A 24,271-nucleotide genomic window follows, 5' to 3' on the forward strand; every position below is an offset into this window, starting at 1 on the left:
GCCCAATTTTCTCCCTCTCCCCACCAAATTTCATAAATGGCCCCACCCTTCCCTGGTTCCCTTGAAAATTAAAAATGGACCCTGCCCCAACTACTTGTTTTCCCTAAGTCCTGTGCCAACCACCCCCTCACTGCCCAGACCCATTCCATCCTCCCTCAACACTTAAAAAAAATCCCCTACCAGGAGCAAGGCATGCACTTATTCACTTCTAGCATTTCCAGCCCAGCTTCTAACAGAAGTTGCTTTGGCAACATAAATTACCCTTAGTTTATGCTTCCAGCGCTGAGCATCACCGGAGTATAAACTATGGGTAACTTATGCTTCCAGCCCAGCTTCTGACAGACACTGAGCTGGAAGCTCCGGAATTGGGTAAGTACGTACCTTGTTTCTGGCAGGGGTTTTTTAAGTGTCGGGGGATGGGAGAGGATCCAGTCGGTTGTGGGGGGGAGGAAGCTGGCCCAGGATTTAAGGACAACAGGTGGTAGCACCATTAAATATCTATCCAAAGTTAGCCAGATAAGTTTATCCGGCTAAGCCCTAGAATCATCAAAATACTATAAATATAGCAGAAATAGTGCCCACAATAAAAAAAAATGGGGTAATTTCCTTTGTACTGCATCATATAGACAATTTTCGTGAAGCGCGATACATTATTGCATCGCGCATTGTGTCAGCGCGTTGAGCGTCATTTTTACGCGACGCATATTGATTTATGTGTGGCGTGTTATTTTTCAAGTTTATATATACTGGCTTCCTGCAGCTGCCTCTTTGAGGTGTATCAGGCGTTTGGAGAGAGGAGAGGAGTGTAGGTGAGTGGTCTAGTGGTTTAGTAGGATTAGCTTTTTTCTGATTACCTGAGTGAGTTGTCTTGTCTTCTGTTGTCCTCTGTTTCCCTTTCCCTTGGTTTTTTGTGTTTGTTGAAGTGAAACCTTTTGTTAGTTTGTCCTGTTTGTCTGTCTGGCTTTGTGTGTTGAGGCGTGATAGTGAGGTGGAGGAGGAGTGTTGAAGCGAGGTGGTGTTGAGTGGAGAGGATGATGCATGAGGTGTGGGGAGAGAGGAGAGGACAGGCAACAGGTGAGGAGGGGAGGAGAGGGGGGAGGGAGGATGAGGGCAGGAGTGCTAGGTGGAGGAGTAGGAGTAGGAACAGGGACAGGTGTAGAGATAAGCAGGAGGGAAGGGATAGGAGGAGGCGGGAGGGGGAAGTTGATAAGCAGGTGAGGGAGGAGGACAGCAGGCTAGGGATAGGCATAGAGGGCAGAGAGGAAGGGAGTTTGTAGGCTAGGGGGAGGATGGGAGGGGAGAGGCGATTGGGAGCGAGAATGAGGAAAAGGAGGCCACCTCTGTGGAAGCGGAAATGGCACTCCATTCTGGGACACAATTCAAATACCAACATCAATATTGTGGAATACCACACACTACATAGACCACACCCCATTCATACTACATCCATATGATATAATTAAAAAAAAATACCTATTTCAATTATTGATGTAACAAGTTGTAACATTGTGTATAATTTGTGCTAAAAATATTTTGTGGTAGCATAAGAATTTTAGGTTGATGCTCCTACTGTCTACAATTATTGATGGTATATGTTTATATGCACTAGTTTGAGGATTTTATGTGATATGGTGAAGGATGTTTTTAAGGTGTGGATGTAGTATGAATGGAGTGTGGTATTCCACAATATTGATGTTGGTATTTGAATTGTGTTATTCGGTTGAATAAATATAGACCCTCATTAAGTTTGTTTGAGATATCTATTGTGTATGAAAGTCACGTGTAAATTCACCCATACTTAGTTTACTCCATTCTGGGGGCCAGGCAGCAGGGCGCGCTCGTCTGAGGGCTTTGAAGTTCAGCGTGAAGGACAATGAAATGATTATCAGAGAGATCCTAGAACATTACGCCATGCTGTCGGTAACTGTGCAGCCAGGACATTGAGGACATCCAAGAGCCAGATCTGATGTATCATTGCCCAAGCTATATCCAGGCACAGCAGCGTGAAGCAGCCTGGGGAGCAGGTGGCCCACAGATATCGTGACATAAAGGCCCAGTTGAAAACATAGGTGTCAAACAGGAACAAATCTATATGACAGACTGGAGGAGTGCCTAATCCAAAGGCTGGGACCGATTGTGTTTGAGGGCATGGCTAAGCATCTGGACACCACGCGAGTCGTAAGTTCACCTCATCTATAAATGGTAAGGATGCTACTGTTGTCCACATCTTTTGGCATTGATTGAGATGCCAGTCCCAGCCATCAAGCCCTAAGGACCAGAAGCACAGCACTATGTTTCCATGCCCCCTGCTGATGGATACACAGACACAGGTCAATGAAGAGGAGGAGAAGCAACACTCGGCTCCTGAGCACAGGCAGATGCTGGAACACCTCAGCTCAGCAAGCCCATTCAATGTGAGGCCAAACATGTCAGCCATGGAGGAACCCAGCCTGCAGTGGAAGCCAGTTCAGCCACCGCAACTTCTCCTGAGCACACCACTTCGCCAGCACGAAGCAGCAGGCACTCAGCATAGGTCAATCCCAGACCCGTCTTCAGCTGCTGGATTTGGGTTTTGTGGTTAGCCTTCTTAGGGCGAGCGAAGCAGAATATGATTCCTGCTTCTTGTTGATAACTGGTAAGTGGCTTCTCTAGCTTTTACTTTGCTAGATATGTTCCTTCTTTTGGCTGTTGGTTGAGAAACACAAATGATTGTTGGTTGCTAATAATTTTCAAATTTAATCAGGTTTGTCCACAGTTTGGCTTTTCTAGAGAATACTGGTGGGCTGATGTCGGGGCAGGGCTATATAGCCGTAATGTCAGCTTTTGCTCCATCTCCATCTGCTGGCAGAGTTGCATAACCCATTTGTTGGGATTGACCTACCCTTCACTAATGGAAAGGAAATTATCAGGTAAGTTGTAATTTCTCCATCTCCCCTTACCTATGAGCCAACCGTCACCAAAAAAGACATCCTAAAAATTTTAAGAGGCCCGATTGGCCTATAAAGGAATCATGCGCAGCTCCTAGGTTCCTGACCACCATGTCAAGGATGCGCAGTCGAGTATTACAGACCACTTGCACTTTGATGGAGTTGAATAGCTTTCTGTTGCGGAACATCTCCTCTCTGTCATGGGGTAGGATGATGGCTACATGAGTGCAGTTGATAGCTCCCAGAACATTGGGAAAGTTAGCTATGGAATAAAAGCCTCTCTTCAATTCCATCACGTCCTTTCTGTCCTGAGGAAATTTTATGTAGCGATTATTACGGTCACATACAGCTGCCTGACCCAGACAGTGGGAAAAAGTAGTTTAGGACATTCCCCTGATGACCCCTACTGTCATCTGGAAGGAGCAGGATACCATGAAATGCAAGGTGGCCAATAGTTTGGTGAGCCCCAGTATAGTGTGGCGCCTTTCCGTGACCCGATTCAGATCCCCCTCAGATATCTTCATATAATTCCAGGATTTGCCTGAGGTGATACCTGCTAATCACATAATCTTCTGGCATGTCCAGCAATGAGGCTTGTGGAGGAAAGATGCACTCCCTGTATCGCCTCTGCCATGCCAGCCTGTGTGCCAAGCGCTGACATGGCACACAACCCTCTCCCTGTGGGGTCAGTGGCCCGGGCTCCGGTGCAGGGACTTCCCTAGCGGGGGGTTGGATCTTCCCTTGACTGGGCTTGTAGTGGTTGTTCTTGTTGTTGTCCACAACGAGCATTCTGAAACTGCCAGTATCCCCAAACAAGTAAACTTGCCACAAACATATTAAGTTTAGGAAGACAAGCCAAATAAGAAACAAATAAACTTGTCATAAACATATTAAGTTTAGGAAGATAGGCCAGGTAAGAAAAGGCGTTTTTATTGGCCCAGGAGGCTGTGGTAGGTGTGTCTGATAGAAGGCCTCATCGCATTCGATAATAGCCACGATCCACAATAATGGCTGCGGTCGCGTGCTAAAACCCTTTTTCCTGTCTAACATTAAAAAAAAAGTGTAGATATTTCTGACGTAAAATCCACATTATTGTGCTTTAATCTATCATGGAATGAGGTAGAAGATGCTAATTTACATACTCAATTAAAATTTGCATGCTAGCTTGCATTGCGATATTTATCGCACTCGCAACGTGCGTTAGACCCCATTTAACGCGTGTTAGAGCCCTAACACATTTTGATAAATGACACTGTAACTTGGCAACTCGGCCAGTGACTGAATATTGCCACCTAAAAGTAAAATCTTAAATTTTATCCACCAAATTATCAGAAGCCAGTGCAAATATTTCATAATCGATGTAATGTGTTTATGGTGAGAAGCCCCCATTAGTAAGCATACTGTTGTGTTCTGATCTCCGATTGTATACTGCAATTCTATTAAGTTGTACCCCGCCTTGGGTGAATTTCTCCCTAGAAAAGATGGGCAATAAATCCAAATAAATAAGAAGAGGTGACATGTTAAGAATATAAAATATACTATGCTGGGTGAGCCCAAGTTCCATTGAACCCAGCATCCTGTCTCCATGTTCTTGCAGTAACCTGGATCTCGCTCCAGAGACCTCAGAATCTCTGCATGATTGTTGAGGAAACACTTGCCTCTGCTTTATTTTTCTTTAAAAAAAAACCATTTTCAAATGAAGTAAACTCTCTTGATTATGCTGGTAGGGCTCCTTGTACTACTTGGGAGGATTGGCAATTATTTTTCTCCTAGGACAAGCAGGATGGTAGTCCTCACATTTAGGTGACATCATCCGATGGAAACTTTGACTGGCAGACTGAGCATGCCCAGTCTGCCAGTCTAGAGGGCAAGAGGTATCCCTCTGATTCAGTAGGAACCCTTGTTTTCGATCTTTTGTAGTTCTTTGCGGTCAATTCCCGACTCTTGTACCGTGGTGCCCGTTGGTCATTGACCACGCGCCGGCCTCTTTTTTCGATGGTGTTGTTAGGTTGTTGACGGTGCCCCCAGTGCCCGCGGACCATGTCTATCATGGATCCTCATGAGGTATGTATCCTCTGCCTGAGGGCTTTGCACAATATCCGAGGGTGTCGTTTGTGTCACCAAATAACACCCAAAGGGCGTTGAGCGCACTTGGATAAAATGGAGAAGCTCTTCAGGTCTCCAAAACCTTCCACTCCAGCTTTGGTATCCTCGATGCCCAAGGACCACGAGGAACCCCATCTCTGTCCCTTCCTCTGGCAGTCCCACTATCCAGTACACCTAAGGATCAGGGAGAGGGAGATTAATCTTAAGTGGTCTCTCCCGTAGACCTTGGGGTCATCATCATCCTCGGCGCTGGGGAAAGACCGGGCCGAGCGCCAGAAGTCCAGGAAGCATCAACACAGGTCACCATCTCTTCATGGATACGGTTCTAGAGTGGCATCGGCGGCTGCTGAGCCGCCATCGAAGTGGCACCGGCCACCGGAGACCCCATTCTCCAGTGCCCCCAGTAGCACAAGGCGTTCCTCACCTTGTGGACCCTGAGAGTAGTCCAACAAAGCAAGGGTCAAAGCCAGTAAGCAATCCTGAGCGAAGTCCAACGAAGCACGTGTCAAAGCCAATAGTCAGTCCAAGGCAGAAGCTAGGTAGGAACCAGGAATGGAGTCAGGAACAGGAACCAGGAACGAAGTCAGGAACAGGAATGGGCAATGAAGCACACGACTAGCATGAAGACCTGTTGCCAAGGCAAGGAGTGAGTAGCGAGCCCTGCCTTAAATAGGGCCCAATAATGTCATCATCCGGGGCCGCAGGTTAGTTTGCGTGGGTTCTTCCATTTTGGAGGACGGTGGAATTCCACTGGGGGTGGAGCTCGCCACAGGTGGAAAGTGGAAACATTCCACAGTGGGACATCGGGACTTCCGAACTTCTCAGTGATGCTCCTGAAGGCGGTAGTCAATGTGGCCTGCAAGGTTGATGAGATCCTCGAGAAAGGAAGGTAGCTCGCGAGCTGCAAGCTTATCCTTGAGTTAAGACGACAGACCGTCCAGGTAAATGGCTCAGAGGCAATCCTCCTGCCAAGCCAATTCGGTGGCAAGAGTTCAGATCTCAATTGTATACTCGTTGAGTGCTCATTGGCCTTGCTGCAAATGTAGGAGACTGGAACTAGCCTCAGCCTGCCTCCCCGGGTTGTCGAAGGTCCAAAGTAAGACGGCCATGAAACATGATAGCTCTTGGAGGAGAGAGTCCGAATGTTCCCACAAGGGAGATGCCCATGCCAGCGCCTTGCCCTCTAGACGTGAAAGAATGAAGGTAACCTTCATAAGCTCATCTTGAAAGATGGAGGGCTGCAGAGTGAACTGCATATAGCACTAGTTGATAAACCCTCTGCAGAGACTGGCATCCCCATTGAAACGGGATGGCGCGGGTAGGGCCAGCAGAGTCCTGGAGGGCGAAGGTGAAGGCTGAGGGTTGGGCCGTGCGGACGTCGGTGCTGCAGGTCCAGCGTGAGTATCTAGGCGAGCATGAAGGTGCTCGACAGAGAAGACCAGTGCCTCTAAGTACCGCTGTTGTTTCTGGATCTTCAGAGCCAGGCCTGGAGGGCAGATGGCTCCGCCGAGTCCATGGCCTTACCAACCTGTTGCACTAGTGGTGGACCCTTGGCCCAAGGTGGGGTTGATGCTACCCATAGGGCAAGCCCCACAGGTCCCCACCGTCGGGAGGCAGAGCAGACCAGGAGACGGAGGCCGACTGGAGCTTCCCCCAAACCAGCCCTTGTTCCCCACAGGTTGAGCCCTTGGGTGCCGGGGCCAGCTGGTCTTAGGCGGGCCTCCGTCAGATGAATCCCAGTAGATGTTCAAAGTAGGCAGGCAGGGACCAACAGAAGTATCGGAGGGACCTAGACAGGTCCGGACGAGGCAGGATTCCAGAGGCCCGGGCGACAAGGATGGACCAGAGTGCAAGGATAGGTGACACCCGGGCAGTAGAAGGCCGAAGGCTAACAAGGCCAAGTCCAGAGGCGAGGTCAGGAATGGACTGGAGTCAGGGCAGGTGGCAGTGGTAGGCAAGGTTCAGAGGAGCAAAGGTCAAAGCCAGAAATCAGTCCTGAGCGTAGTCTAACGAAGCAAGGGTCAAAGACAGTAATCACTCCTGAGCGTAGTCCAACAAAGCAAGGGTCAAAGCCAGAAATCAGTCCTGAGAGTGGTCCAACGAAGCAAGCGTCAAAGCCAATAGTCAGTCCAAGGCAGAGGCTAGGTAGGAACCAGGAACGGAGTTAGGAACAGGAACGGGCAACGAAGCACACGATTAGCATGGAGACCTGTTGCCAAGGCAAGGAGTGAGTAGTGGGCCCTGCCTTAAATAGCGGGGCCCGATGATGTCATCATCCGGGGCCGTGGGTTAGTCTCCCGCCATGGCCCCTTTAAAGGCCGATGGGACGCGCACACACGTGCCTAAGAGGAGGCTGGACGGCAGCATCTTCCCGCGGCACACTTGGGGAGACCTGCTGGGAGCCGGAGGGGTCCGCAGAGCACTCCCGCACCCCTGCTGCCCGAGGAGGCAGCAGGGGTGCTGGAGTGCAGGCGGCTGCCCACCGCCACCAGGGAGGATGGGCCAGGTACAGGAGCTGGATACTGGAGATGAATAGGTCCAGTCACGGGCCTGCCACAGCCAGGGCACGTCCCATACAACTCACCATACTAAAATAATATTCTGATTCTGGTGTCATCTCAGTTACAGCAACACATCTCCCTCTACTATTTGACTATGGAAATATTTTTTCCTGCTTTTTCTGTTTTATGTAAACTGGTATGATTTGCATTTTAATGTAAGAATGTCGGTATATAAAAATTATAAATAAATAAATAAAATACTACCAGGCGCAATAGCCCACCAATACATGTCCTATTGAGAAAACACAATAAATAAGACTGATACAAATGCCTAATGCTAATAAAAAACCTTTATTCTATACTTAGTGAGGGTCTGTCTGTGTTTTTGTATGTGTGTCCAAGGTAAGGGTATTCTGCAAGCTTGTAGTTTCTGTGTAGGGATCTATAGTAGCTTGGCTTCTTCTGTTTTCCTAATATAAGGTGCATTGGTGTTTAGGGCTGATATAATATTTGTAGTATAGTCTTTTGATAGTAGGATTGTTACTGTTTGAGTGTGTTCTATAATACAAGTGTACCTTTGTGCAGATTAGTTTGTGTGCATTTTTGCAGATCCTGGGAGTATGTTCGGTGCTATATTCTATTTCCATTTCTCCAGTTTTGCAGTATATGCGGAGTAGCTTTTTTGGGTTTCCATTCCAGTTTCTGTCTCCAGCCAACCTTCACCAAATTCACAAATTACAAATATGGAGATAGAAACTTGAATCAATCTCTCTTATACTTACACACATGCTCTCAATTACACACATGCTTTCAATCACACACATTCTCTCTCTCTTACTTCCACCCCTCCTCTGAAACACAAATGGCAGCAGCAGTCTCCTCCATCCCTGCAATCCAAGAAAGAAGAATCTCATTGGCTGTGGGGGCTAATGCTGCTCTGCATCCGCTTGTTTCTCACTAGCTGATCCACATTTTGAACTGGGTCTGCGCTACTCCTATTGCAGTGGCCTGTCTCAAAAATATGTTAAAGAAATACAATGCTTCCTGGGGTTTGCAAACTTCTACTGACATTTTACTCTGAGTTTGTCCAGCTTGATGGCTTCTTTAATAGAAATATTTTTGTCGGCCCATGAGCAACAATTGGCTTTTGGCTCATGTGAAGAAGGCATTTATGATGACCCCAATCCTGATACTCCCAGACACACAGCAATTATTGTGAAGGCTGACACCTCTAGGGTAGCTGTCGGGGTTATATTATCTCAAAGAAGGGGACTTAAAGACTTCCTCCATCCATAATCTTTCTACTCTTAAAAGCTTATAGCTGAGAAGAAGATTTATCATATTTGTAGCAAGGAACTTCTGGCCATAAAAACTGTCTTTGAGAAATGGTGTCATCTTCTGAAAGGGGCATATCATCAAGTCCAGGTTTTCACAGACCACAAAAATTTTGAATTCCTTAAGACCACTCGCAACATAAATGACTCTCTTTTTTTCTCTCGATTCAACTTTGTATTAACATACTGACCAGTCTCCATAAAAGTAAGGCAAATGCTGCAGAACCTGCAGAACTGGAAGCTCCCACTACGACCGGAGACCTTCACTCACAGAACCAGAACCTGATGGAGGTAATATGTGGAAACCTGTAACAAGTTGAGTTCACACAGGCCAGGCTGTAGGAAATGGAAAAGGGAAACCTTCTTTTATAGAAAGAATTGACTCTACATACACAGTGGCACTTCATGTTTGGAGGTCCCAAAGCTGCTATGACTCCCCATTGGCAGGTTATCCTGGTTGCCACAAGACTAAGAAAATTAGTTGCTCGTGAATTCTAATGGCCAGCATGGAACTGAGATGTAACAGAGTGATGCCTCTTGTGAAGTATGTGCCTGTAATAAGGTACCATGTCACTGCCCTCATCGATTACTCTTGCTGTTACCAGTACCCTTAAGACCAGGGGAATGGGTATCATTGGACTTTATTACTGATTTACTATCTTCACAAGGAAAGACCACGATTCTGGTGATGGTGGTAGATTCATTCACCAAGATGTCCCATTTAATAGCCATTACTGGTCTTCTCTCTTCTCATAAAGCAGTAGACTTGATAGTTTGAGAAGTGGTGCGTCTGCATGGCCTACAATCTCATATCATCTCTGTTCACTTCTGGTACCACCCACATTCTGACAGGAAGACTGAACAGCTAAATCAGACTCTGGAATAATATTTTCACTGCTTCTGTAATTATGACCAGACAGACTGGGCACAGTTACTCTCTGTGGCGGTACTTACTTATAATAACTCCAAGCACTCAGCAGCTAAAACCTCTCCTTTCTTTGCAAGCTATGTTTCCACTTAGAGGAGGCTCGCCAGTCCAGAGTCCCCACAGTGGTGTAATAGGTGAATGTGAATTGGAATGGGTTAAAAGAATAGCAGAAAAGATCTGCTGACAGGCAATGCTAGGAATCCCCACAATTAATGGTAGGTTATAAGGTCTAGGTCTCCACAAGGCACATAAACAGCAAGATATCCTCAAGTAAGCTCGAGTACAAGTTTATGGGGCTGTTTCTGATTCAGGAACAAATAAATCTAGTGACATTCAGGCTTCAGCTTCCAGCCAATTTACGTGTTCGTCTTGTGTTCCTCATAGCCTTCCAGAAGCCTTATAAACTAATCCCTTCCCAGGAAGATGCCCCTCCCCTCACCCATCACAGTTAAAGGGCACCAAGAAGTCATTGTCCGCCAGATTCTGGATGTCATATTTATCAGAGGATGCTTGCATTATTTGGTGGTCTGGAAAGCGTACGACCTTGAGGACCACAGTTTCAAACTGGACCAAAATATCTATGCTAATGTACCAGTGGCCCACTTTTACTGAGAACATACCCCCCCTCCCCAAGAATAATAGTCCCAGAATGGGGTATTGGGGGGTCAGGGAGTATTCTTTCAGGGGCAGCAGGGATTGCACCCACAGCTCCAGGTGTTCAAAGCCAGGGGATCCTGCAGTGGAGCCACAGGGACTCTGACTCATCAAGAATTCTGTAGGAAATAAACTAAGCAAAGTTAGGGAGACCTGCCTCCGGAGGCTCCTTATTGGACTAGCATTAGGTATGGCCTAAATTGATGGCTGGATTTAAGAAATCCTACCCTAATACCTTTGCTGATCCAACAGTTCTCAGAGAGTTTGCTGTGTGCTAGTACTGTTTGCCTAGTCTATTTCCTTTTATCTGCTGGCTCCTGCTTCCTTCCTGATCTACTGTTCTCTTCCTGGGTACTACTGTATTCTGGGTTCCTGCCTCCTGCATGTTTCCTTCCTCCGCTTGCTAAGTCCTGGCAGTTGCCTGCACCCAAGTGTCCAACCCATGGCAAACAGCAACTGATTCAGGCAGAAGAACACCTGCTCCAGAACGCCTAGCCTTTCTGAGGTACACCTCTGCATAGGCACGATACTTTCTCTCTGCCTTCAGCAAAATGGGCCGTGGCAGATTACTTGTTTCTCTGTTATAGCAGCGCTCTCCTTGATAAGAATTGTCTCGCTCTAAAAAAAAAAAAAAAGCCACAAGAAGCTCAATGAGAGCTTACAGAATGAAATGGGGAAAAAACAAATTTCAAAGTGCCTGCACAGAAATGGATTCCAAATGCCATAGGTCTGATTTTATTTCCCACATTATACTTTTTTTCTGATGGGAGCAGCAAGCTGGCATGGAAGGGTGGATACACATTGGGGTCCACTTATCCAGCTAACTTTGACAGGATATTCAATGGCAGATCTACTTCATTGAATACACCCTATTGTCTTAAAATTAGCTGGATACGTTGGTTTCTTTTCTTTGTTTCTTTTTTATTTATATTTTATTGCATTTTATCATTTATACAAGAAAGTTTGACAATGTGTTATACATAATCCAGATAGAAAAGAAATCACAATAAACAACAGTATATCTTTCCATAGAAATTCCCATATAACATAATCTGGTCATGCTGTCATTGAACCACATAAAGGAAATAGAGGAGACCAAAAATAGAACAGAGCAGATATATTAAAGAAATACTTATTATCATAATAACATGCCGAACTCTGTAAAGTGTCGCCTAAACTTTCTAAATACCAACAACCTTTTGGAGGATTTTAGGGTCGTGAAAAAGAATCTAAATAAGTATGAAGTTGCATTGAATCATTAAATATGTACTTAGTGTCACCACAAAGCAATATACAATGACAGGGAAATCACAAAATAAATTTTACTCCTCTATCAGTTACCTCCCCCCTCATTGCAATGAATTTTTTCCTTTTTAACTGTGTTCTCGCAATGTCCAGAAAAATTTGAATTGGTTGACCATAAAACTTTAATTTCTGAAATCTAAAGTATTGCTTCAAAACATTGTCTCTTTTGGTCAAACATGAAAACTGCACCAGCAGAGTTGCTCTTAAGCTTATATCCATTTCAAAAGATTTCTTCAGAAAATCTGGTAAATTCAAATTAATGTCTTCTTGATTTTCCTGTAGAGGAATATCTTCATCCGAAGATGGTCGCTGTGGTAGATAATACATTGATGATATCACAGGTATTGCATGCGGTGTATATTTCAGTATATTTAAAAGGTAGCTTTTAAATAAATCCATTGGCGACAACAATTTAGTTTTAGGAAAATTTAGAATTCTTAAATTTGCCCTTTTCGACTGATTTTCAAAGATCTCCATTTTATTTTCAAACATTTTTTCTGACTTTATCAAATTTATTTGAACATTCTTGATTTCTTTTACTCTCCCATTGTTTCCAGTTGTTTTTCCATACTTATCATTTTCTCTTCTGCTGTGGTGCTTTAGTTATCTCTTCTTGGACCGTTACCATTAGCATATTTATCGATTTCTGCATCGCTATCAAAATATTCCTGATTTCTTCTAAGGAAGGTACAAGAGCAGGGGTAGAACAGAATAGAGATATATTATTCATCACTGTTCCTACCTTCATAAGGCCTTCTCCACACTTTCCAAGTTGTTCCAGGCAGTGTTGGGCCTGTTCCTTGTGGTTCCTGGAACCCGGTTTCCCAAAGTTCACCAAAGAGAGTTCCTCCTCTTTTCTCTGGATACCACTAGTTTCTGGAGAATTGTTCATAAAAGTTTTTCCAAGGAAATTAGCATTACCAGACCATCCTGTCGGTGGATCCGGAACTGTTGGAGCACCCGGGCTTAACGATGTTTCTAGAGTCAAGGGGCTCGGCAGCTGGTGCTTACTGGCCCCAGCAACTACAGCTTCCGGGTAATTCGTCGGCGTCTTAGCGAAGGTTGTTTCAATCCTCGGTTGTCGAGTATCTTGATCCGGAGTTGAGGTAATGTCTCATACACGAGCTTTCCTCTTAGTATGAGGCATATTTTGAACAAAAGCAATAATATCAGAGGAATTAGCTCAAAATATAACACCGGGAGCCACAGCCTTCACATCCTTACAGGTCGGCAGCCATCTTGGTCTCCTGTGCTGGATACGTTTATGGCATGACCAGAGTTAGCCGGATAAGTTATCTGGCTAACTCTGCCCCAGAATGCCCCTATGTTAACTGGCTAAATTTTATCCAGATAAGTGGTAGAAACATTCACAAGTTGGCATTTATCCAGATAACTCACTATTTATCTGGCTAAATACCACTGAATATGGACCTCAGAGGGAAAATGCATGAAAGAAAGACCCGGCAGGGAACGGAGTAGAGATAAAGACTCAGTTGCATATGTACTTTGCATTTTTCCCATAGACACAAAATGGGAAAAAGCCTTTAGTACATACAGCACAAAAAGAAGATGGAAAGAGAGAGAAAGGAAGCAAAGAAAACAGTTAATATAGAAATAGAGAAGTGTTGGGGGCCATCCCTCAGAGGTGGTTCCAGCTCTTGTCCCGGCTCAAGGGTCCACAGTGCTAACAGTTTGCCAAGGCCATGGTCCTGGCAGATCTGTCCGTTCCCCAGGCCATTCCGGGCTTTGCTTAACGACTCCAACAACAGCAGCAATGCCTGGATGTGTTAGCGGCTACAGTCGAGTATCTTGCCAATTGTCTGGACTCTGCTCCCATGCCCGGGATTCCGTCATCGCCACCAGCACCTGTACCAGTTCCTTCCGCCTCCCCGCTACTCCTGGGACTGGAAGCAGTGGGGTCTCACTCCATGGTGGACTACGCGGTGGAGTTTTGTACCTTGGCTTCGGAGCTAGGCTGGCGGGAGGACAGCCTTTGAAGTATTTTTCTAGAGGGCCTGGCCTCTAGTATTAAAGATGAACTACCCGCTCAGGAACTACCCGAAGACTTGGAGGCCTTGATCGACCTGACTGGGCGAATTGATTGCTGCCTAAAGCAGCGCTTACGTGAGATGAAGCCAGGGCGCAGGCCTGTAAAGTTGGCACGGTCCTTCTCATGGCCGCTAGTTCCATCCTTGCCTCCAGAACACACTCCCTCATGCAGCGAGGATCCAATGCAACTTGGTCGCAGTCTGATCACCATGAAGAAAGACAGTGTTGTCGATCGCTTAGACTTTGTCTCTACTGTGGCGGCAAAGGCCACCTGCTGGCTCAGTGTCAGGAGCGGCTGGGAAACTCCCAAGCCTAGGCATCACGGAGGAGCTGACCCTAGGCTGTGTGAACCCCGCTCCCCAATGCACCGCTCCAGTGTCCCTCGTTTACCCTGTGTTGTGCCTGTTGGTCAAAGGTGGCTGCGACCTTTGCTGCTCACCTCTTTTCTCTATGCATCTCCGAGTCTGGGGAGAATGGCGGCCTCCACTTCCACATGCCGACCCTCATGGCATGCTTGGAACGGCGTGGGCGCTCCCGGCAGCCATCTTACATCCGGGGTTACCTAAGGCACGCGTGCATGCGCCTGCCCCCTTCTTGAACGCGTCATGGCGGGAAACTCAGGGGCATCCCCACCGCATGACGTCATCTGCCTACCATACTTAAACTCAGCTGACTTCTTGCAATATGAGTTAGCAAGGATTCCTGTCCTGCTATTTCCACCACTCTGAGACTTTGTCTCGCCTTCCTTCTGGGTGACCTAGGTACCCGCTCCTCGGGGTCCTTGCCGTACTCAAGGCTATCCGCTCCTCGGAGAGCCATTACCTTCTGTTTCTCTGTTCCAGCGAGTTCCTGCATCATTCTCGGATGACCCTTGATGTTCTGGTTCTGGGCCTCCTCTGGTGCCTGATCATTCATCTACTTCCACAGTACCAGCGTGAGTACAGAACCTGCTTGTATACCTTTGTGGCACGGATCCTCAGGTTACCCCGCTTGCGGGCCACTACCGGATTCCTCCAGCCTTGTGCGACTTCCCATCGACTTCCGGCCTACCCCGCGCTGCGGAGTTGCCAGCACAAGCTATGCCTAGCGAAGGTATTCATCTGGACTGACTCTATTGATCCGCTCCTCAGATCACCATTGGCTGTATAATAAAGTTGTTTCCTCTGTTGTCCATCACTGCTGAGACCTTGCCTATTGTGGTAAGTGCCCACAGGGCTCCTCCCTGTGGGCAGAGTCTTCACTCGCCATGACCCAAGGGCCCACTACTCGTTCAAGACACACAGAACATAAGACTGTGGAGGATCCTTCCCTACATTGGCCTTCATCGACTCCGGGGCTGGAGGGAATTTTATCTTGGCTAACTTGGTGAGCAACTACAACTGTCAGTGGTTCCAAGGGTTCCTCCATTTTGGACATCCTCGATTCAGGGGGACCCGCTACCTGGCTGGGTCACTTCTGTCACTGCCCCGGTGTTGCTCCACACCGGGATCCTTCAAGAGGAGGAGATTACCTTTTTTGTATTGGAGAAAGCCATCCACCCCGTGGTGCTGGGACTCCCGTGGCTCCAAAAGCACACCCCATGCATTGACTGGGAGACCCTGCAGATCGCCTCCTGGGGCCCTAACTGCTTCTTCTCTTGTCTTCTAGAGATGCCTCGATCCCGACTATCGCTGGCCACCGCCTCACTGGCTCTTCCGGCCCACTACGCAAACTTCGCAGATGTATTCTCGAAGGAAAAAGCTGAAACTCTCCCGGAGCATCGACCATTTGACTGTGCCATTGACCTCTTGCCCAACACTACACCTCCTTGAGGTCAGGTATACCCACTGTCTCTCCCCAAGACTCAGGCAATGTCACAATACATTCAAGAAAATCTAGAAAGGTGGTTCATTCGACCTTCAGCATCCCCAGCAGGAGCTGAATTCTTCTTTGTAGCAAAGAAGGATGGCTCCTTAAGACTGTGCTTAGACTATAGAGGTCTCAATGCTACCCGTCGGGACAGGTACCCATTTCCACTTATCCCAGAGCTTCTGGACCGCCTACAAGGAGCGAGGATCTTCACGAAACTAGATCTCCGTGGGGCCTACAATCTGGTCCATATTGAGCCTGGAGATGATTGGAAGACCGCCTTTAATTCGCGTGATGGGCACTATGAATATCTGGTGATGCCTTTCGGACTATGTAATGCCCCGGTGGTCTAATAAAGCAGGAGGGTAGGTGGTCTAAGAAATCCGTTTAGACAAATACGTAGATTAGACACCAAAAGTAGTCCAGGTTTGATCTTTATTAGATTGGAGACATAAATATCTATATGCCCGACTCAGGCCGAGTTTCGCCTCGCCTGGGGCTGCCTCAGGGGCTAAAATTAATAAAAAGATATATGTAAACAATACAAGACATACTTAAATTAAAATAGAACATATAAATGTAAGCACATGGAAGTGTGTAAAACCAGGTAACACATGAAGAAAAAAATCATAATTGACACTCGAATTAAAACAGAAACAAGACAAGGTAAATCTTGAAGGAAAAGGCTGAAACTCTCCCGGAGCATCGACCATTTGACTGTGCCATTGACCTCTTGCCCAACACTACACCTCCTTGAGGTCAGGTATACCCACTGTCTCTCCCCAAGACTCAGGCAATGTAAATCAAAGGACAAAAAATACAGTGAGAGATCTTATTTTTACCTGTGTATTGATACCAGAATGTTCTCAAAGTGCATCTTGTTTCTGTTTTAATTCGAGTGTCAATTATGATTTGTTTCTTCATGTGTTACCTGGTTTTACACATTTCCATGTGCTTACATTTATATGTTCTATTTTAATTTATTTAAGTATGTCTTGTATTGTTTACATATATCTTTTTATTAATTTTAGCCCCTGAGGCAGCCCCAGGTGGGGCGAAACTCGGCCTGAGTCGGGCATATAGATATTTATGTCTCCAATCTAATAAAGCTCAAACCTGGACTACTTTTGGTGTCTATGCCCCGGTGGTCTTCCAGAACCTTATGAACGAGGTTTTCCAGGACATGCTCCACACCTGTCTACCTGGACGAATTACTAGTCTATTTCAAGGACCTCTTCACTCATCGCATGGAAGTACACCGCGTTCTACAGCGCCTCTGTGAACACTGCCTCTTTGCCAAGCTTGAGAAGTGCCTCTTCGAGCAAGAATCCCTTCCTTTTCTGGGGTATATCGTGTCTACTACCAGCTTCCATATGGATCCTGAGAAGGTCACAAGTATCTTGGACTTGCCGCGTCCCGCGGGGGTCGGCACTCTCCAGCGTTTCCTCGGCTTTGCCAACTTTTATCGACACTTTATCCCCCAGTACTCGCATATGGTGGCTCCTCTTACCGCCCTTACAAGCAAGGGTTTTAATGCCAGCCATTGGCCGCCAGAGGTGCTCTGAGCATTCGAGAAATTGAAACAGGCCTTCCTGCGTGAGTCCTGCCTCCGCCACCCTGATCCCTCACGCCCGTTTGTGGTGGAGGTAGATGCCTCGGAAATGGCAGTGGGAGCCATCCTCAGACAGCACTCTAGCAATGGAGACCTACTACTGTGCTCCTACTTCTCCTGTAAATTTACGCCAGCTGAAAAGAACTACAGCATCGAAGACAAAGAACTTTTGGTGATCAAGATGGCGTTAGAGGGGGGGCCTAGCATCCCGTCACAGTATATACCGACCACAAGAACCTGGAATATCTCTGCCAGGCTCAACGCTTGAACCCCCGGCAGGCTCGCTGGGCACTGTTTTTCAGCAGATTCAACTTCATCCTGCGGTACCGCCCAGCCTCAAAGAATGCCAGAGCAGATGTCCTCTCCAGGACTTTTGAAACAGAGGACACACCCATTGTTCCCCAATACATTTTGGACCCAGCTAAAGTCCTTCTCTCTGCCACTGACATTGTACCCCTGGTTAAGACAGTCGTTCCTCTCCGTCTTCGTAGGAGGGTCCTGTCCTGGGTGCATGACTCATTAACTGCTGGCCATCCCGGCATGGCTCGCATTCTGGAGCTTCTGTCCCGCTACTACTGGTGGCCCCACATGGAACGTGATGTCCGGGCAAACATCATCTCCTGTCCGACCTGCGCCCAGCAGAAGCCATTGCCAGGTCACCCTTGGGGTCTCTTGCAACCGCCACCCATACCCGAAGAACCATTGACTCACATTTCCACGGACTTTGTGGTGGATCTACCTCCGTCCAATGGGAATCAAGTCATTTGGGTGACTATCGACAGGTTTTAAAAGATGGCACACTTTGTTGTTCTTCCAAAACTTCCTCAGCACCTGAATTCGCTCAGTTGTTCACTCAACACATCTTCTGCCTCCATGCTCTTCCCCGACATATAGCCTCCAATGGTGGCTCTCAGTTTACAGCGAAGTATTGGTGAGCCTTATGCAAAAAATTTGGGATCCAATTGGATTCTACATCCGCCTTTCATCCTTAAGGGAACGGCCAAGTGGAACAAACTAACCGAGCTCTAAAGACCTTTCTTCGTTCCTTCGTTGGAGACAGACAAGATGAATGGGCTGCTCTATTACCGTGGGCAGAATTTTCCCATAACCAGCATGTCCATTCTGCAACGGGAGCCTCTCCCTTCCAACTAGTCTTCAGGAGACAACCAGCACCACCCTTACCATTACCGCTGGTGGTGCCCTCTCCTGCAGCTCAACTTACTGCCCAGCAACTCCACTCATTCTGGAACACCACTCAGGCTAATTTTCAATGAGCTGCCGAGGCAGCCAAGAAAGGTGCTGACAAACATCGTCGTCCAGCCCCGCTCTTTAATCCTGGAGATCGAGTGTAGGTAAGCATTTGCCATATTCGTCTTCGAGTACTCTCCATGAGGTTGACACCCAAATACATTGGACCCTTTACAGTAAGCGAACGCCTGGGTCCGGTTTCCTATTGTCTGTACTTATCATCGAGCCTGAAGATACACAATGCCTTTCATGTTTCCTTGTTGAAACTATTGGTGCTTTCTCCGTTCCACCGCAAGCCACCTGAACCCCCAGATGTAGCCTCAGACGAAGACCAGGTTTATTAGGTCAGAGACATACTGGATGTGAGATACAACCACAGACGCATGGAGTACTTGATCTCCTGGGAGGGTTTTGGTCCAGAGGAGAAAACCTGGGAGCCCGCCTCGAATATACTGGATAAATCCCTCCTCCAACAGTTTCATCACATACACCCCGACAAGCCTGGTCCTTCTGTGAGGGGTGTACTGTTGGGCATCCCAGCTGCGGTCTGCCGCAGCCGGGCTCCCTTACCTGCGCCAACTCCAGGCTCTTCCTCTAGCAGCATGGGGCTTTCCTGTCCTGACCCTGGCCACGGCGTTCCTTCCACGCGGCCTCAGACACCACCGACATCCTCCCTGCACACGCCTCCCTAGACACGAGTGGCACTTGCCGCTTTTTAAAGGGGCCACGGCGGGAAACCTCGGCCCGGCCCCCGAAGAGGACGTCATCTCTTTGGGCTATTTAAGCCCAGCTCAAATCACTGTTCTTTGCATTGGCAACAGGTTCTGCTCATAGAGAGCATTGTTGCTGCGTTAAAGTGTTCCTGATCCTGAGTTCCTGCTTGTTCCTGATCCTGAGTTCCTGCTTGTTCCTGATCCTGAGTTCCTGCTTGTAACTGTTCCCGTGGTTCCACTTGTTCCTGTTTCTGGTTCCCTGCGCCTCGGATTGTCTTCATGGTCTCGACTTCGGCTTGGTTTCCTGATTCTGCTTGTCTGCTTACCGTCCTGACCCTTGGCATGTTTCCTAGTTCCTGTGTGTCCGCTGCCTGTCCTGACCTCCGGCCTGGTACCTCGCTCTACCTGATCGTTCCCTGCCTCGACTTCTGGACTGTCCATGGTTCTCCTGACCATCACCAGCCTCGATCCAGACTCCTTGACGCTGCTTCTTCTCTTGGACCTCTCACCGCTGGGAGACCCGCGCCTAAGTCCTGCTGGCCCCAGTACCCAAGGTCTCAACCTGAGGGGAACGTGGGTTGGTATAGGTGAAGCTCCAGCTGGGTCTCCTCTTCCTGTACTGCCTCCAGGTGACGAGGACCTCTGGGGGCCTACCCTCGGTGGAGGTTCCAGCTCTCGTCCCAGCTCAAGGGTCCACAGCGCTAACAGTATTAATAGATTTTGTAAGGTAAGAGAGAAATGTAACAAGATGAAAAGAGGATCTAGCTGAAAAACCCCAGGTGCTGTCCGCAAGCTTCACCTGCATGAAACATGGATACCTGCTACTTTTGTTTGCTTCTAAGATGTGGCCATTGCTGCTGCATCCTCATTTTGCACACATGGATCACTGATGTGCAGTATAATGTTGATGACAAAAGAAAGGTTTGAAACTCAAACAAGTTAGTATTAAAATGAAATTCCAATGCAGTACTTATATTATTAACTACTACGGTAAAACATTTTACTGCTTAGGATGCCTACAACAATGCAACACAGCAACTTTCTAAAATCATCAACCAATCTGCTTGGGATTAATAAGTGATATAAAGATGTGTGCATATAATATTTTTTCTCTTCCCTGACTATAAAATATTGATACATATTATGGCTTTTATATGTGCATAAGTCCCAAGCAGTAAGCAAAACTTCTATCCACTATGAAAAGAGAATCATCCATCATCTTTCTTTGATCTTTCTATGAAATACAAGCTATTATAAAATAGTAAGCAGTGTGATAGCTCCAGTACCATACTGGGCCATTACATACAATTATTAATATTTGTACATTACAAAGAAATATTTTGGAAGTCTGCTGTTTTGATTTTCTACTTGATTTTCATTTTTTAACTTTAGACTGTCAGACTTAAATTAGGTAAATATTATTCATGTTTAAGCTGTTGAACTCTTCTTTTCTCTTAAATAATGGCAGTTTTCACCAAAAGAAAGATTAGCAGTTTAAAAAAAACAAACAAACATAACAGTCCACTTCACAGCTGGTGTGTAAGTGCAGTAACACATTCCACAGTGTGCATCTTTGAGTGTTGAACACACTTGGCCTTTGGCCTTGTTCCTCAATGATTCTGCAACATACATTGAGATTCTTTAACGCACACTCTCTCATGTTTTATTTCCTACTTATTACATCTGTAATTGTTAGAAAGTAAGAGGAGTATCATTAAGAATTGGCAGACATTGGTGTATGTATGGAGAATAGTGAGAATTCCCTTTGCTTTCAGTGGTAATGATTATATGCCTACCACTTTTTAATTGCTTGTACTGCGATACTCTGGATGAGTCTGTTCTTGCATAAGAAGCAATTTGTGCTCTGTGATGAGAACTGCTTATAGTAAGTATCACTAGACTTGAGAGCTAAGGGAAAGTCATATAAAGAGAATGCTGTGTAATCAATGATATAATTATAGTTGCTAAGAGGCAACATTTGAATATATAGGTACATCTTTTGTGAGGTCATATAATTGAATTAAGAAAGAATATTCTGTTACATCTGGGTTCCTTTCTTATCATATACTTTTTTTTTTAAGCAAATAGTGGGGTTTTCCATCAGATGATGACACTGAGGAAACAGCCTCGACTTTTGGTGAAACTGAGGTCCAGTGGCTCAAGAAGATGTGACTTGCTAAAGTAGGTTTGGCTGTTTTAGATTTTGTATTCACTTTGGGGTAAATTTTAAAAGGCGTGTGCAGGTGTCCATATGTGCGCTGATTTTATAGCATGCGAATATTATAAAATCGGCTACCCGGCACACATATGCACCCAATTTCATATCGGCACGTGCAAGGGGGGGAGAATTTTGTTTGAAGCACACGGCAACACGATCGGTCCTAACCCCCTAGCTACCCTTCCTCCCTTTTCCCTTCTCTGTCCCAACCTCTAAAACCTACCTAACTATCCTATATTTTTTTGTTTTTGAACTTACCTGCTTGACGGAGCAGCAATAAGTTCGGCACATTGGCCAGCTGCCGGCGTGCGCTTCACCGGGAAAGCAACTAATGGCATTGTCCCGACCGGCCCTTGCCCCGCCCCTTATTACCAATCTGACTCTTCTGTGCATACCGGGAGATACGTGCGTAACCGGGTTGCCTTGAAAATGTGCTCGGCATGCGCACAGACCAGCCACGCACATATCTCCGGTGTTTGCGCGTGCCAGGGAATTAAAATTAGGCTGTATGGTGGTAATTTTCAAAGAAATTACATGTGTAAGTGTAAAATACTATCATAGCAATTTTCAAAAGCCCATTTATGCGCTTAAAGTACATTTAAATGTGTAAAATCTAATGACAATTCAATGGCATATATTGTAGCAATTTTCAAAAGTAAACCTACACATGTAAAATACATTTACATGAGTAACACTTAGTTTTAAGCATGTAAATCCTTTTGAAAATTGCCCCCAGTGAGCATAAAGCAAGCATAGATACTATTTTCTGATACTACCGACCAGACTGTCTTGGGAAGAACATATCAGAATGTTCATATCAGAGCTGCAAATGGCTACATGTGTGATTCCAGCATCATCATAAATGAAATGAAATAAAAATGGCAGCACTACACTGAACAAGTGTACAGCTTTGGGGATTGAACTATAAAAACATTTTACTGTTTAGGATGCCTACAACAAAAACATTTTCAATGAATATATGCATGCTTGTTATAAAGCTTTCTCTAATAGAAGCTTTGTAACAATAGGTTTTTTTGTTAGTGTATGTAACACAGCATGAGCAGTCTTTAGCTTGTCGGAGGACAGAATAGGCTGGACTCCAGCTATTCTTCTACAGACTATTGTTTACAAGCAAATTAAATAACCAAAAGCCTGATTACCTCAGCAGTGCTGGAGAAAGAAATGCAGTAGTTTACAGTTAAGTTATTTTATCATAAGTCTTGCTTTCTTTTGGTCTCTTCTGGGGCCTCCTCTTTCCCGCTGGGTTCTAGAGTCGTATCATAAGAACATAAGAACATGCCATACTAGGTCAGACCAAGGGTCCATCATGCCCAGCATCCTGTTTCCAATCAGTGGCCAATCCAGGCCATAAGAACCTGGCAAGTACCCAAAAACTAAGTCTATTTCATGTTACCGTTGTTAATAATAGCAGTGGCTATTCTCTAAGTGAACTTAATAGCAGGTAATGGACTTCTCCTCCAAGAACTTATCCAATCCTTTTTTAAACACAGCTATACTAACTGAACTAACCATGTCCCCTGGCAACAAATTCCAGTGTTTAATTGTGCGTTGAGTGAAGAAGAAGTTTCTCTGATTAGTTTTAAATGTGCCACATGCTAACTTCATGGAGTGCCCCCTAGTCTTTCTATTATCTGAAGGACTAAATAACCGATTCACATCTACCTGTTCTAGACCTCTCATGATTTTAAACACCTCTATCATATCCCCCCTCAACCATCTCTTCTCCAAGCTTAAAAGTCCTAACCTCTTTAGTCTTTCCTCATAGGGGAGCTGTTCCATTCCCTTATCATTTTGGTCGCCCTTCACTGTACCTTCTCCATTGCAATTATATATTTTTGAGCTGCGGCGACCAGAATTGTACACGGTATTCAAGGTAGGGTCTCACCATGGAGCAATACAAAGGCATTATGACATTTTCCGTTTTATTCACCATTCCCTTCCTAATAATTCCCAACATTCTGTTTGCTTTTATGACTGCCGCAGCACATTGAACCGACGATTTCAATGTGTTATCCAATATGACGCCTAGATTTCTTTCTTGGGTGGTAGGACCTAATATGGAACCTAACATTGTGTAACTATAGCATGGGTTATTTTTCCCTATATGCATTACCTTACACTTATCCACATTAAATTTCATCTGCCATTTCGATGCCCAATTTTCCAGTCTCACAAGGTCTTCCTGCAATTTATCATAATCTGCTTGTGATTTAACTACTCTAAACAATTTTGTATCATCTGCAAATTTGATTACCTCACTTGTATTTCTTTCCAGATCATTTATAAATATATTGAAAATTAAGGGTCCCAATTCAGATCCCTGTGGCACTCCACTGCCCACTCTCTTCCACTGAGAAAATTGTACATTTAATCTTACTCTCTGTTTCCTGTCTTTTAGCCAGTTTGTAATCCACGAAAGGACATCGCCACCTATACCATGACTTTTTACTTTTCCCTCTCCTCAGGGGAAATGCCCTGCAACCAAGATTCCCTTACAGCTATCTTAAGAACAACTAAGTTAAATACCTGTTCCTTGACTTTTAAAGAGTATCTAATTTACACTCCTTTACACACCCTCCCCCTCAACTTGACCTTGTCATGTCAAACATCTGCCTCTATCTGGGTTAACTCCCGGGAAAGTAAATCACCATTCCTATTTCCTGCTCCCATCCTGAACTGGGACTGACCAGTTCTTTGTTTTGCGGAGGGTAGGGTCGGTGCGGGGTCCCCTAGGCCCACATGTATATTTTTCTTCAAAACCCATACATCCTCTGGCCCAGATCAAGGGTATTACTTATGAATGGGGC

At 45.9% G+C, this 24,271-nt stretch overlaps 1 protein-coding gene across 5 annotated transcripts in view; it reads left to right on the forward strand.

The window, feature by feature from the left end:
- The window catches only part of NPHP1 (nephrocystin 1), a 382,880-nt gene that overhangs the window by 266,017 nt on the left and 92,592 nt on the right, over positions 1 to 24,271 (forward strand). For all 5 annotated transcript variants that reach the window (XM_029594329.1, XM_029594331.1, XM_029594333.1 and 2 more), the window contains one exon: positions 21,307 to 21,406. In XM_029594329.1, the coding sequence (XP_029450189.1) occupies positions 21,307 to 21,406 (100 nt within the window). The remainder of the gene's footprint in view (positions 1 to 21,306; positions 21,407 to 24,271) is intronic.

Source organism: Rhinatrema bivittatum, chromosome 3 (genome assembly GCF_901001135.1).
Source record: "Rhinatrema bivittatum chromosome 3, aRhiBiv1.1, whole genome shotgun sequence".
Classification (NCBI taxonomy): domain Eukaryota; kingdom Metazoa; phylum Chordata; class Amphibia; order Gymnophiona; family Rhinatrematidae; genus Rhinatrema; species Rhinatrema bivittatum.